The sequence below is a fragment of the Ursus americanus genome, chromosome X (genome assembly GCF_024610735.1).
Source record: "Ursus americanus isolate L20-20 chromosome X, mUrsAme1.1.p, whole genome shotgun sequence".
Classification (NCBI taxonomy): Eukaryota; Metazoa; Chordata; class Mammalia; order Carnivora; family Ursidae; genus Ursus; species Ursus americanus.
In genome coordinates this window covers 38,328,650-38,343,783 of record NC_142164.1, presented here as the reverse complement: position 1 = coordinate 38,343,783, position 15,134 = coordinate 38,328,650, and the positions used below count along the sequence as shown (strand labels likewise).

Genomic DNA, 15,134 nt, shown 5'->3' with positions numbered 1-15,134 from the left:
TAGAATCACAAATTAACATAGAATGGTTTAAGGGGAGGTAAATTCAGGACCTTAACTCCTGGCTTTTTGGGGAACAATTGGTCTTTGTTTCATGATTTAGGCAGCCATGATGGTCAATAATTGCCTCTGATTGTTTTTGACAGATATCTTCAGGGAAAAAGCTGTTCTCTGTTTTCACTGGGAGAACTCAAGTCAGGTCAAATAAAGATAGTCACCAGACAGGTCAAATAATGACAACTCTTTGGGAGTGGGTCTTTGAAGAAACTCCATCCCGGTTCTTTCACTTGCGTTTGCTCCCAGGCTGCTGGTTTTCACCTTGACTGTGAGCTGTTGGTTTTCAAGGTTACCATGTGGCTGAGGAAGGTTGATGGGAGTAGAGCAAATTAAAATGCTACAAAGCTCTGTGTTCTTACCAAGATTAAGTCATTTTGTTTTCCCCAACAAATACTTCCTGGATTGCTACAAGCCTTTGGTTAATTTCTAATGTTCTAAAAAAGTTGACTGTGACCATTTTTGCCAATGTTCTTTGTTGTGTTTATGGAGCAGAGGGTGTTTGAACATCCTTACTCCACCATTTTTGCTGATGTCACCCTGATCTCTATATTTTAAAGGGTTTGCCTGGTGATCCTGGTTACCCTGGTGAACCAGGAAGGGATGGAGAAAAGGTAAGAATTTTAATACTTTGAAGTGACTGGTTGTATTCTACTTAACATAATCCTTTTTTCTTCCAAGGTTGAGTTCTAAATGAAAAAATTTCTTAATAACTAGCTTTTGTATTCAAAACATACCTTCTTTATTCATCTTTTGGTGTTGCTCCTTTTTCTTTTGTATCATTTCCTCTAAATTTTCATTCATTGTCCTAAATCACAATCTATGTGGTAGAAATCCATGAAGAATTGTTTGACTTTAGCATTTCCTTTGTGAAAAGTTGGTGCCTTCATTTTGAGCATGTATTGGCAAAACTTTTGTTCTCTAGAAAGTGGATTCGGCACTATTTTAGTGAGGTCCTCATGCTAAAAAGGCTTGTAGCTGTGAATTTAGAATGTCTCCACTAAACATTTCCATTCTCTGTGCGGTTATTGTCTGAAAGTCTGTGGCTAATTCTTTGTCACTTTTTTTTTCCTCTCGTTTGGCGATATGGCCTGACTGGAAGTCATTTATTTAGTTATCTATTTTAAAAGTGACTATGAAAAAAAAAAGGTGGCTTTGAAAGAATGTATGAAGCACACATTTCCCTTATTTATTTATAGCAGACCACAAAATATCCAGTTTTCCAATCTCTGTGATCTCCAATTGCTTTATATGAAAACCAATACTGAAAAGCTTTGTTTTGCAGGCAAGGAGGAAAAGGTTTTACAAACTTGAATGTACCCAGAGGGCGCATGTTTTAATGGTGGTTATCTCTAAACTAGATCCAACTTCAAGCTTGGACTAAGAGGCACAGCCAGAATAAAGGAAGATAATAAATAGAGAACAGGATTTTTTTTTCAAGTAGTAAGTAAAGTGATAGGATCAAGTAAATCTTTAAACTAAATGAAGCTTTTAGATAGATGAAGAGTTCCTATGAACAAGTCTAGAACAAGAATAGAGGGCTGAGAGAGACCTCTATCCTTGGGTCTCGGCCAGTAGAATAACAGTTGCATACTGTGTTTTTCATGCTGTTGTAGCTACTGGTTTAGAGTAACCATTTTGTCTCTGAATTTGTCTTTCATTAGTTTCTAAGAGGAAACTCACAAAAGCAATTATAATTAATTAGCTGTTCCTGATTATAGTTAAGTCCATCAGCTCTAAAATATCTGTCACTAATGGAAATAACACTAAATTTATGCTCTCGACAAGTTTTATGAAAAGAAACATGGCTTAATGTAAAAAATAAAATGGTTTTAACTGATTCTTGTGGTGCCAATTTTTTTTCAGTATCTTCTTTATAGAGTATTTATACTTTGCTAGAAAATAGGAATCTTAAAATCAAAGGATGTTGGATCTAGACATACCTTGGAAGTCTGGTCCATATAATAAAGCAGATAAATTAATTGATTTGATCAAAATCATGTAGCTAGTAAATCTGAGACAATATCACGGGTCTTCCTAGGCTTATTTCAGTACCATCTCATTACCTCAAGTTGTGTTTCTCTTTGAGATATTTTATTATGGACTCCTGGGTCTTTATGAAACTTAGTTATCTGCTATGTTTTTAAGGAAATTGATGTTTTCATGTGATTTTTACTAATCTACTTTACACTTGTATTAAACAGGGCCAAAAAGGTGACATTGGCCCAACTGGGCCTCCTGGACTTGTAAGTTTTTTTTTTAGTCTCCATTTATCAAATTTATGAATGGATTTTTATTTTTGTGCCTTAATATCCTCTGTACCTTTTCCTCATAGAACACAAAATTTCAAGTCATTAGTAACTTTTACTGACTTAAAAGTCTACATCTAAAAACCTCAGTAATGATGACCTCAAAGTCTTTGTATTGTTTTGCCTTTATATTACTTCTCCATAGTAAAGATCCAAAATTATGGCATTGGGTTGTTTTGCATCATGATTGCCAAATTATTTCTCAAATAACCAGCAGGTGGTGCAAGTGTTGCTTGTAAAGGTTTAATAAAAGAAACTTGGGAAACAAGGGATTGGCCCTTTCCCCTGCAGAGCTCTGGAAAGCTGGATTTGGTCTTAATAGGTTTTCTCAATTTGTAATTGTCTGATTCACACCTCTTTCTTCCTTGGGTATGTGCTTTCTAGGGGCTCTTAATCAAATGTAGGAAACTGCTCTATGAAAGAATAATTAGGGGGTTTACAGATTTTGTCATGTTTGCGTTCACCATGAAATTTAGGTCAAATATATTTCCAATCTTAGTAAGAATAAAATATCATTGTTACAGTTTGACATACTGGCTTTCCTTTGATTGAAATTTGGTAAGACTCTTGGTTTTATACTGTACTGAATCTGCAAATGTGCAAGTGTCATAAGGTCTACATGTTCAGACGTTTGAATAACATTAATTCTTTCTGTCCATCGTCTCAGATATTGCTACTTAGTACTTAACAAATCTAATGAAAATATACTTAAAGATCTTAGACAATTTTTATTCACTTCATTTTAAAGTCAGAATTTTAGTTCTCTGAGAAGTAATTCCTTTGTAAAATGAGATTATAACGTTCTTATAAATATCAGAAGAAATGGAAATTTTGAGAATGCAGTCCTACCCAGCAGCCCACTTTCCCTTTTGAACTATCATCTCCATTCTAGGTCCCACAACTTTCAGTCTCCTTTTGTCTGAATATTTCTTTTATCCAATAGAACTAGGATGAAATATTGCACTTTGCTAGTAGGTGTTGATTTGTACTTAAGTCCAGCAGTCCCTTAAATCTAAAGCTTAATTATCATTATAGCTCTATAAGATCAGTTTCTTTATATTTCAATTATTTAACATGAAATTCTTTAGACACTGAGATTCTAAGGAGACCAAGAGAAAAGGAATGATCAGTTAGTTGATTCTAATCAATAAAGCCCTCCTGAAAGAGATGAGTTTATTTTGTTTTAGAGGAAGAAAGAAATGTGGGTTGATAAAGGGAAAGATTGGGAGAAGGCATTATAGATATCTTAAATGGCGTATTCAGAGCGAAAGGCAAGAATGTGCAAGATGCATGAAGTTGTTATAATCAGACAGACCTCACTCTCCTAAAACTACACTACTAGAAATAACAGGAGATGAAATAGGTGAGAGAGGTATTGGAAGTGAGAAGAGATTTGACAGAGTCCAGGGTGAAAAGTAGCATCAGACATAGTAAGAAGTACTGGGCAATTTTGAGTCCTTAAATAGGATAGCTAACACAGAGAAATTGATTTTTGAGGAAGCATATCCTAGCAGTAGATTTGGATTGAAGGGGAGAAGCTCTGAGGTGCTTCTCTTAGTCCAAGTGTGAGATGGGCATAGTAGCTGTGGCAACAGGAAAGAAGGAGGCAAATTAGAGACATTTTCAGTAAAGAATTATCAGGCTTAGGTAACTGGAATGAATTGAATGTAATAAGAGACATCAAAAATAATTCTAGCTCTGTAAGCCTGGGGCTCAGGAGAGTGGTATTATTATTATTATTATTATTATTATTATTATTACAGTTTCTAATCAGTTGAAGGATAGAAGTGATATGGAATGTGACTCAATCTGTGTAGTAGTCTTGATGATTTTGCATTCAAGGGCTTTGTGAAAATGATGGCACTGTAATCATATGTAGCTGCTAGATTATTTTTAGAACAGGCGTCTTCCTCTTTGAGTTCCTTTATTTTTTTCTTTCATAATAAAGGTGATTCCTAGGCCTGGGACCGGTGTAACTGTAGGAGAAAAAGGAAACATTGGGTTACCTGGCTTTCCTGGAGAAAAAGGACAGCGAGGATTTCCTGGAATACAAGGTCCACCTGGTCTTCCTGGACCTCCAGGTAAAAGAGACTGTACTTAATGTTCTTGTGTTTATAGCATCTTTACTAATCCACATGTCCAGTATTATACTAGTTCCAGGATGAGGATGGAAGTAGAAGACATGAGTATTTTTTAATTGACAGAAGCTTCTCAACTCTTACTATAGCCTTTCTCACCAAATTTCTCACCTGTACTTTAAAAAAAAAAAGCCAAGTCCATTGGATAGTTCTCTTTTACCCTAAAAATACCATTTCTACCTTTTATTATTAATAAATTGCACCCAATGTTTCTGTAATCCAAAAAATAACCATTATATTTTTCATGCTGCTATGGAAGGGAATGCTATTCTAATAATGCCTAGTTTTATAAGATTTCCTGTATTAAAACAGTAAATGGCACTATCCACTTAGAATTCCAGAAATATCTACTTAGAAATCCCCATAGTGATTTTGCACTGCAATAAAATTTGGTGGCTCAGTACTGAGCATTATATAGTTCCCTTATTGAAGATACACAATACAGTAGAGCATTTCTAATTTGGCCGAAGACTGAGTACCACCACCCTTGTCTAGCATGTTTATTTGGATGTTCTCTAAAATGAAGAGATAGTATGGATTTATGTAAAATATGAAAAGGCATCTGGCATAGCACCTGGAAAACATATATGTTTAATAAATTATTGTTCCCTACCCTTCAAAAATTTGACTAATGAAATATTAACATGATGAGACGAGTGACAGTGATCTCCCAAGGAGAAAGAATAAATGTGGGTCCCACTTCATTCTAAGTATACGCTTTGAATTTCTAATTTCAAGATAGTAGACTAAACAATACTATGTCTAGAAAATTCAGATAAGGAATTCTCCTAGGATGCAGCAAAAAAGTTATAGAATTATATCACATGAAAGAAAAATTAAGAGACATAAAGGATAAACCTAGAAGTTCCAAAATTTACCATGAAGGAGTTCAGAGAGGAAAGAATGGGACAACAGGCAATATTTGCAAAATTAATGACTGAGAACTTCTATTTACTGAAAGAAAACATGAGTCCCTATGAAATGGTGTATGAATTACCAAGCAAGAGTAAGATAATAATAATACACAAATACATAATGACATATTGTAGGGATATTTTAGAATTTAAGGATAAAAAGAACCTCTTAAAAACTATCTGAAGGAAAAGGCAGACCACCTACAAAGCAATGAGAGTCAGAGGAAGATATTGAGGCATTTTCAAAGTGATGAAGAAAAATAACTATGAATTTGGGATTCTGTATTACATCAAACTGTTATCGTAGTGTGAATATAGGATACTTAGAAAGTTTAGCACCTCCAGAACTTCTCTAAAATAGTTACTGGAGGGTTTAGTCTAAGAAGGAGGAAGTGAATTCAGGATGAACTTGGGGGTGGGAATGGGTAAGATACAAGAACCAATGGTTAAGAAAGATATTTTGTGGAACTATAATTATACACGTTATTATCATAGGATGTAGGGATACAGAGAGAAGAGGGGGAAGTCAATCATACAGTTTTTTTGGTCTTATTAGAGAGAGAGAATACTAATATTTCTAACTCTATAAGTTTTTAGAAAAATGTAAGTTTAAGTACATAGGTCAAAATTTTAGTAGTAACCACTGGAGAAGAAAATGAATAAAATGCATGACTTACATACCTTTGAGAAAAGAAAATGACCAAAAGTCTGGATCTACATAATACAAGTTAGAATTGGGACAAAACAGACACAGACAAACTTTGGTAAATAGAAAATAAAATATAAGATGACAAGAAGTGAAAAATAAACCAGTAACTCCAATAAATGTGAAAGGCCTAAGCACTGATTAAAAGACAAAAACTAAAATAAAATTGAAATAAAAATATATACTGTGCATAATAGGCCTATTTAAAGTAAAAGGACATATGCACTAATGAATCATGGAACTTTACATCAAAAAACAGGGATGTACTGTATGGTGACTAACATAATATAATTAAAAATATTATTATAAAAAAAGATATGCATGTAATAAAAAAAGTAATTTTTAAAAATAAAGGTTCATTTTTACCTACTAAAAAAAGATAAAGTAAAAGGACATAAAAAATTTTAAAGCAGTTGAAAGATATTAGGCAAGTGCTATCTAAAAGAAAGCTGGTTTGACAGTTCTAATATAGTATGAAATAGAATTCAATTCAAGAAGTACATTAAAAAGAGAGACATTTCATATGGACAGATATAGACAAATCATGAAACTTTATACATCTAAAAATACAACTTTGAATATATAAAGTAAAAATTGATAAACTACAAGGGATAAATTGGTAAATCCCTGACATATTAAGGAGGTGAAAAATAAATCAGGATATAAATGATTTGAGCAAAACAATCAGGCTGCATATGTGGGAGAAAGAAAAGCTGTATGCAGCAGAGAATATACATTCTTTTCAAACTTAGTGAAAGTTACAAAAATCGACTCTACTAGATCAGAAAAAATCTTTTATTTTTTTTTTTAAGGATTTATCTATTTATTGTTGAGAGACAGAGAGAGGAGGTGCACGCACACACACAGACACAGGGGCACAAGTGGGGGTGGGGACAGAAGGAGGAAATCTTAGAGCAGACTGGAGCAGACTCACCACTGAGCAGGAGACTGGTGTGCGGCTGGATCGCACTACCCATGAGATCACAACCTGAGCTGAAACCAAGAGTTGGACACTTAACTGACTGAGCCACCCAGGTGCCCCCCCCAAATCTGCATATATGTAAATAACTTTGGAGGTAAGGAAGAAACAAATGGAAATGACTAAATGCAAATCAACCTTGTATCAAAACTTATTAAACATAGCCAAAGTGGTATCCTTAATTTATCACAAAATTAAAGATACTAAAAATAAATGAGCTAATTCGAAAAAATAATAAGAACTGAAATAAGCATAAACAAAATAGAAGGAAAAACTTGATAAAGGTAAAAATAAGAATAAAATATGATCAAGAGAAAAGCAAGAGAAGGCACAATTAATATCAATAAAGAAAATATTATTACCATAAATACAATTAATTTTTTTAAATTACAAGAAAACTATAAAATTCTATCAATCTATTGGAAATTCTAAATGAAATATGCATTCCTCATGAAACAAAAAACACAAATTACTAAAATTTTCCTGAGAAAGTAAAAAAAAACTAAGTAGATTAATTGCCATGGAAGATTTGGAAATGTTAAGGATTTCCATGAAAAAACATTTTATGGTTGGTTATATAATTTTGTGGATGAATTCTACTAAGTTGTTGGGCAAGTAATTCTGATATTTTACAAACTTTTTCAGAACATGGTTTTTTAGGGGCGCCTGGGTGACGCAGTCGTTGGGCATCTGCATTCCGGGATCGAGTCCCACCTCAGGCTCCTCCGCTGGGAGCCTGCTTCTTCCTCTCCCACTCCCCTGCTGTGTTCCCTCTCTCGCTGGCTGTCTCTGTCACATAAATAAATAAAATCTTTAAAAAAAAAAAAAAGAACATGTTTTTTTAAAAAAAGGACATTTTATTTAATAACATTGATAGCAAACCACCAAGGAGATAGCACTAGAAATAATTCAGTCTCATTTATGAATGTAGAAACAACAATCCTAAATAAAATATTAGCAAATCAATTCAGTAGTATATTAAATAATATGATGATATGACCAACTAGATTTTACCCTAAGATTGCAAGGGTGGTTCAACATTACTGTAATTGACTACATTGACAGATTAAAAGAGACTAGGCCAAAAGTTACAAAGAAAACAGTCAATAAAATTCAATACCCATTCAATTTTTAAAAGGTAAAAAAGTTATCAAACTAAGTTAAAAGGGAACTTGATGAAGCTATCTGCTTCATATAGGAAGTACAGTACTATACAGTAAATGTCATACTTTTGTGGTAAAACATCAGGAACATTCTCATGCAAGTCAAAAATAAGATACACATACTCAAGAGTTGCCTATACCTTTTGTCCTTACACTGGAGAGACCAGCCAGTACACTAGGTCTGGAAGAAAAAAGAGTTGTAAGGATGGAACAAAACTGCAAATTTTAGTTTTTCACAAACCCTATTATAATCTACCTAGAAAGCCTAAAATAATCAAATGACAAATTACCAGAACTTAGAATGTTTGCAAGGTGGCCAGATATGATAGTTGCAATCCTTAAATAATTTGCCTTTCTGTTCACCGGCAGTAAAAAATTAAACATATGAGAAAGAAATCCGGTTAACAATAGTGATAGCAATAAAATTCACAGTAGTAATCAAATTAACCCATGAATAAACCAAACAAAAGATGTGTAAGAACTTTTTTCAGAATTCTATAAGATATCATTAAATAATGTAAAATTAATAAATAAGTGGAGAGATATACTTAATTTCTTGATATGAGAACTCAATATTATAAACAGGTGATTCTACCAAAATTTAATCTTTAAATTCAAATTAATCTCATTCAACATTCCAGTATTTTTTAAAAATGAAACTGACAAACTGGTTCTAATATGCATTCAGAAGATAAATTTCTAAGTCTAGTAAAGATGGTTTTTATTTATTTTTTCAACTAACATCTTTCATAAAGGTAGAAGCATTTTCTTTTTTTTTTAATTTAAATTCAATTAGCCCACTTACAGTACATCATTATGAAGATGGTTTTTAAAAAGAACAAAGATGGGTATATTTTCCTTAGCAGTTTTGAAAACATTATTCAAATCATTTATAATTATAATGATTATTTTTATTATAAAAAGATGTGTTTATGGTACAGGAATAGATAGTGCAGAAGAATGTCCAGAAGTAGAGCCATGTTTGCATGAAAACTTTGAGATGCCTCTTTTTCTCTTGCCAATGTCTTTCTAGTATTTCTTAGATTCAAAGATCATAACATCAAAAAAAAAAAAGATAATAGCATCAAAGAAGAGCAGGTAGAGGGTTATTAGTACATTTTCAAAAGTAGTAAAGCTACCTTCAATTATTCTTTCTTACACTCAGACTGGTACTTACATTATTTAAAACTTTTTCATGCTTTTCCAGTTGTCGATTCTCATAGAAAAAGTAAGAACATAACTGGCATTATATATTAAAGGAAGATCTTATCATTATTTATGTCTCATTGAGAACTAAAGTAATATCTCTAAAATAATTTCAATCACTTTAATTTTTTTTTATCTTAGGAACTGCAGTTACAGGTCCTCCTGGCCCCCCTGGCTTTCCTGGAGAAAGGGGCCAGAAAGGTGATGAAGGTCCACCTGGAATTTCTATTCCTGGATCTCCTGGACTTGATGGACAGCCTGGGGCTCCTGGACTTCCAGGGCCTCCTGGCCCTCCTGGCCCTCACATCCCTCCTAGTAGGCTATACTTTTCTCCTAAATTCTGTGGGTTTTGTTTTGTTTTCATTTGTAAGTGAATCTAGCTGAAGGTTGGCATTATTCTACTGCTTCCTCTACTTTTGATTTTTGGTGATTCTTTGATGTTTAAATTTTCTCTTCAAATTATCACCAATATTATATCTTCCTTTTGCTTATAGGTAGTTGTGTTACTGCAGAGAAGTAACTGAAAATAGATCTTTTTTTCTAACCTGTCAAGCTTTCTTTTTGTTTAGTCTTCTAGATATTTCACAATTAGTTTGTTATTCTTTATCTTGTCTCAGGTGATGAGATATGTGAAGCAGGCCCTCCAGGCCCTCCGGGATCTCCAGGTGATAGAGGACTCCAAGGAGAACAAGGAGTGAAAGGTTTGACCCCCATAATCATTCCTTCATTCTCCCAGATCTTCAGCCAATGCCCTATATCCTCCACTCTACCTCAGTCACTCACTGTCATGGTCTTCCTCCCAAGACCATCTCATCACCAGTAGTGCACACTTCCATAATCTTGATTTCATGAATCCCATTTTCTGACTGCTGTATCCTTTCTAGCTCCCTACCTATAATAACCTGACTCCAATATTACTTCAGCCTCACTGATACCTATGAACTTTGACTCTCCCTCAACCTTTTGATGTCCTTTCTTCCCTCTTAACCTTTAAATCCCAAGATCAATCATTGTAAACAATTCCATGTATAAACCCTTGCCTCCTTCACTCTCCTCTCACTTCATTGTACTCACTTGGAACAGAAGCCTAGTTTTAGTAATTCCAAATCACCACATCTTCTGAGCCTATGCCTTCTCTTCCCTCCTCAAATTTTTAACACCTCCTCTTCCATCCTCATGTCAAGAGTCTGACCTGCTTTCTCTTTCACTGACCAACTAAAGCAATAAAAGAATTTTCACGCATTACAACTACCACATTTACCCACCTACTCGCATCTGTGCACATATACTCTGCCTTCCTGCCTATTACTATCACTGCTCCTATCTAAAGCCAATTCTTCTATTTGTACAATAGATTCCATTTCCTCTTGTTTTCCCAAGGATTTCATTCCAGAAATTCCTGGCTCTCCCACATTGTCAATTTTTCCCTTTTATGGATCACTCCTGGCAACATACAAATATACTTTTTTTCACCCATCTAAAAAATACCTTATCATAATCTTACTTCCGCTGCCAGATCCCGCTTTCGGCCTCTGCTCCCATTGCAGCAAAACTCCTCCAGAATTTTCTACTCACTATCTCTGGATACTCTTCATTCCAATCATGATTTTAGTCCCCTAAATCCATCACTCCATAGATGCTATTTTTGTCCAAGTCACCAGCAGCCTATACCCTACTAACCCAAGTATCAAGTCTCAGTTCATTTTTTACTCGTATTTTTCCATTTTTAAACACTTTCCTCACTTGTCCTGATTTTCTTCATACCTCCTTGGACTATTATATATATTAGATATAGAGGTAGTGATAGAGAGAGTTATGTCTATATATATCCCTTTCTGTATATTTGTCTCTCTATATCTCGTTCTCTTTATATGTGTATCAGTGTATCTATATAATCTCCCATGAAAAATGTAGAACTTTTCCAGGACTCTAGAAGACTCTTTTGCCCCCTAGTCAGCACTCCCAAAGGTAACCACTATTTTATCTTCTATCATACATTAGTTTGCTTATTCTTGAACTTTGTATAAATGGAATTCCATATATAAATGGAATCATACAATGGAGCCCATACTGTATGATTTTTGTGTCTGATTCTTTTGCTCACTATTATGTCTGTAGGTTAACTATATTTTTGTTTGGAGTAATATTTTTCTCTGCTCTTTGGTATTCATTGTATGAATATACCTAAATATTCATTCTAATGTTAATGGACATTTGGTCTAGGGCTAGTATAAGTAAAGCTGCTGTGAACATTCTTATACATATATTTTGTAGGACATAAGCATTCATTTCTGTTGTGTATATACCTGGGAATGGAATTGCTGGGTTATAGGTGTAGGTGCAGGTTTTGTTTCCATAGATCACCAAACAGTTTTTCCAAAGTGGATTTAGTTTCCTGTTACCAGATGGCTTATTGATGCTGAGCCTCTTTCCTTATAGTTCGTATATTCTTTTTGTAAAGTGCCTTTTTCCTATTTTTTATTAGGTTGTTGGATATATGTATCATAGCTATCTTCTCCTGTTCTGTGACTTGGTTTTTTACTCATGGTATTTTTTAGCATAAGTTATTAATTAAAAGAAATCCAATCATTAATGTCCTCTTTTATGGTTTAGTGTTATTTATGTTCTGTTTTAGAAATTTTTGCTTATCCCAAGATCCTGATGATATTTCTGTGTGTTTTCTTCTAGAAGCTTTATCGTTTTGACTTACATTTTGATCTTTCATCTGTCTTCAAGTAATTTTTGTGTATAGTTTGAAGCAAGCATCAAAGTTTTTTCCCATATGGGTATCCAGTTAACTCAGTATTGTAGTGCAAAAGACCATCATTTCTCCAATGAATTGCATTAGCACTTTTGTTGTAAATCTTATGACACTAATATGTATGAGTCTATTTCTGACCTCTCTATTTTGTTCATTGTTCTATTTGTTTCTCCTTCCACCAATGCTCGACTAAATTATTGTAGCTTTATAGTAAGTCTTGGCTTAATTTGGATTTCCATATGTATTTTAAATTTATCTACCCAACATTTAACTTTGAAATGCCCCGAATATTTTAGTCCTTGTTCCTCTTCTGTATTTGAACTCATTCAGCACTGTCATTACTTTAAATACCACCTATTTGCCAGTGACTTTCAATTTTATGTCTCCTGTCCAGATATAAGTCTTTTCCTCTAGATTAGTATATCCAACTGTCTACTCAACATTTCGAACTTGACATCTTGATTAAGTTAAAGTCCCGATTTCTGCTACCTCCTCCCCCATAATTTTACCACTTATGTTTTCCCTTTTTTAAATGCAGGTGACCCTAGCCTTTTGGTTGCTTGGGCTAAAAACCTTGGAATCACCTTTGATTCTCTTTTTCTTTTGTATTCCATGTATGATCTGTGAGAAAATCCTGTGAGCTCTACTTGCAAATATACCCAGAATCTAACCAGTTCTTAACCAGGCTTTATGGTGGCCTATGTGACATTTTATGATATGCCGCTTATTATAGCCAGTGAACTGTCTGACCTGCTTCCCCTTCCTCTCTCTACTCCAGCAATCTTGTCTCCTTGATGTTTCTTGAATAGGCCAAAAATGGCTATTCTTTCTTCCTAGAGTACCTCTACATTCATTAGGCACATGCCACATCCTTTTTTTTTTATCATATATCTTCATCTCATTTGATCACCCTATTATTATAACCTGCCACTCATCCCTAGCATGTCCAGTTGCATTTACCCAGGTGTATTTTTTCTATAAACATAACACCATTTGATATCTATCTATCTATCTATCTATCTATCTATCTATCTATCTATCTAATATATATATATACATATATATATATATGTGTGTGTGTTAATAATTTGTTACCTTCATTGTTCATTAACCTTTTCCACTGGTAGAATGTGAACAAAATGAATTTTTGCCTGTTTTGTTTGTTTTGCCTGTTTTGTCTGTTTTGTTTACCAGTATATCATAGACACCTGGAACCAGTACTTGGCAAATAATAGGCACTTGGCAAATAATAGGCACTTGGCAAATATTTATCAAATGAGTTTATTCTAATACAGGCTTCTCTAAACTACACTGTTGGGTAGGAATTTTGTCCCTTGGTGCTAATTTCTTTAGAACCTATCTAAAAGAGATATACCCCTTTGAGTAAAATTCGTTTCTCAATATGCTTTTCTCTAGGTGACAAAGGTGACACCTGCTTCAACTGTATTGGAACTGGTGTTTCAGGGCCTCCAGGTCAACCTGGTCTGCCTGGTCTTCCAGGTCCTCCAGGTAAAACATTCTGCCTCAGGGCAACCTTTTAAAAATATTTCTTGGCTAGATTTTAGTGAGCTCAGTTTTATAATGATGCCAGTTTCTCATTTTATAGCAAGTCTCTCATATCCATAAATAATTAAATATGAAATGCCTCTCTCTGCAACGAAATAAATTATGCTCTTGTTTCTAATAACTGAAGCTACCAATACTTTCCATTAAAGACTTTTGACAATATTATTCCAAGTAAAATATCTTCCCTGTTTTCCATATAGTGAGGAAAATAACTCATACAGAGTCACACTTCTTTCTTCCAAAAATCTGGGGAAAAAGCTCATAATGTCTGGCCCCTGAGTTTAGTTTCCAGTGGCAGAGCTTCTAGTCTTTGGGGATATATCACGTGTTGTCATCAAGGGACAGGGCTTCTACTGTAGTTTGGAAACCAACTGCCCATATTCCTCTTTCTATATATATAACTCCTCCTTCCCTGTTTCCAATCAAAGTTGTATTTGCTATCCATCAGACCCACAACTCTCTCTCAACTGCCTCTTGGGATATCCCAATATTTTATTCTCTTGAAATCACACTTTATGTTTGTGTCAGGGCTGAGAGTAGACAGATTTCTTCCCTTTCTGTCTAGTATGTCTGCCAAAGGAACCAATTCATTTAGCACTTGGAAATAGATTTTTAGCCGGTCTTATAGCTGCCACTGGAAATTAATAATCTAGCCTTGTACCTCTAGTCCAGCGGTTTTCAAACTTGGGAGTACATCGGTGTTACCTGGAGGACTTGTTAAAAACCCATATTGCTGGGTCTCATCCCCAAATTTTCTGATTCAGTAGATCTGGGGTGGGGGCCCAAGAATTAGCATTTCTAACCAGTACCCAGGTAATGCTGATACAGCTGCTTGAGGGATCCATTTTGAGAACCACTTCTTTAGTAATATTTCCTCTAGTATTTGAGCACCAAATGTTTCTCATAAACCAGATTTTGTGAAGTGGTGAACCAAAGAAAAGACTCATTAAGGATCTGGGAAGTTTGTGTAGGTCAGAACAAAGAAAGATATTCAGACTGTGTCCTTATCTCTTTCTCCACTTGGCAATAGGATGGTTATAGGAGCCTTAGCACCTCTGTGCCTAGCAATTGGTAGCTGTGAGCTCTGAGAGGCTTTGTAGTTGGAAACACCTAAGGATACAATATTGTATAGATTCACCTAAAAGAAAGGATGATTTGCTCATTTTGAGAGCATAAAATAGGAAAATAAAAATGTGACTTATTAAATATGATTGAATGGGGTTGTTATTTTAAAACTTGACTTCCTGACTTGATGATTTTTATATGAGCTTTGTCAGGGGCTCAGGGTCAAAGTTCACATTATTGTGTGTGTGTGTGTGTGTGTGTGTGTATGTGCATGTA

The 15,134-nt window shown here is 34.5% G+C and overlaps 1 protein-coding gene across 2 annotated transcripts in view; it reads left to right on the top strand.

Annotated features, from left to right (window-relative positions):
- COL4A5 (collagen type IV alpha 5 chain) overlaps positions 1–15,134 on the top strand; it is a 241,377-nt gene that overhangs the window by 138,987 nt on the left and 87,256 nt on the right. For both annotated transcript variants that reach the window (XM_087859697.1, XM_087859696.1), the window contains exons 17-22: positions 612–665; positions 2,256–2,297; positions 4,309–4,441; positions 9,608–9,781; positions 10,084–10,167; positions 13,644–13,736. In XM_087859697.1, the coding sequence (XP_087715823.1) occupies positions 612–665; positions 2,256–2,297; positions 4,309–4,441; positions 9,608–9,781; positions 10,084–10,167; positions 13,644–13,736 (580 nt within the window). The remainder of the gene's footprint in view (positions 1–611; positions 666–2,255; positions 2,298–4,308; positions 4,442–9,607; positions 9,782–10,083; positions 10,168–13,643; positions 13,737–15,134) is intronic.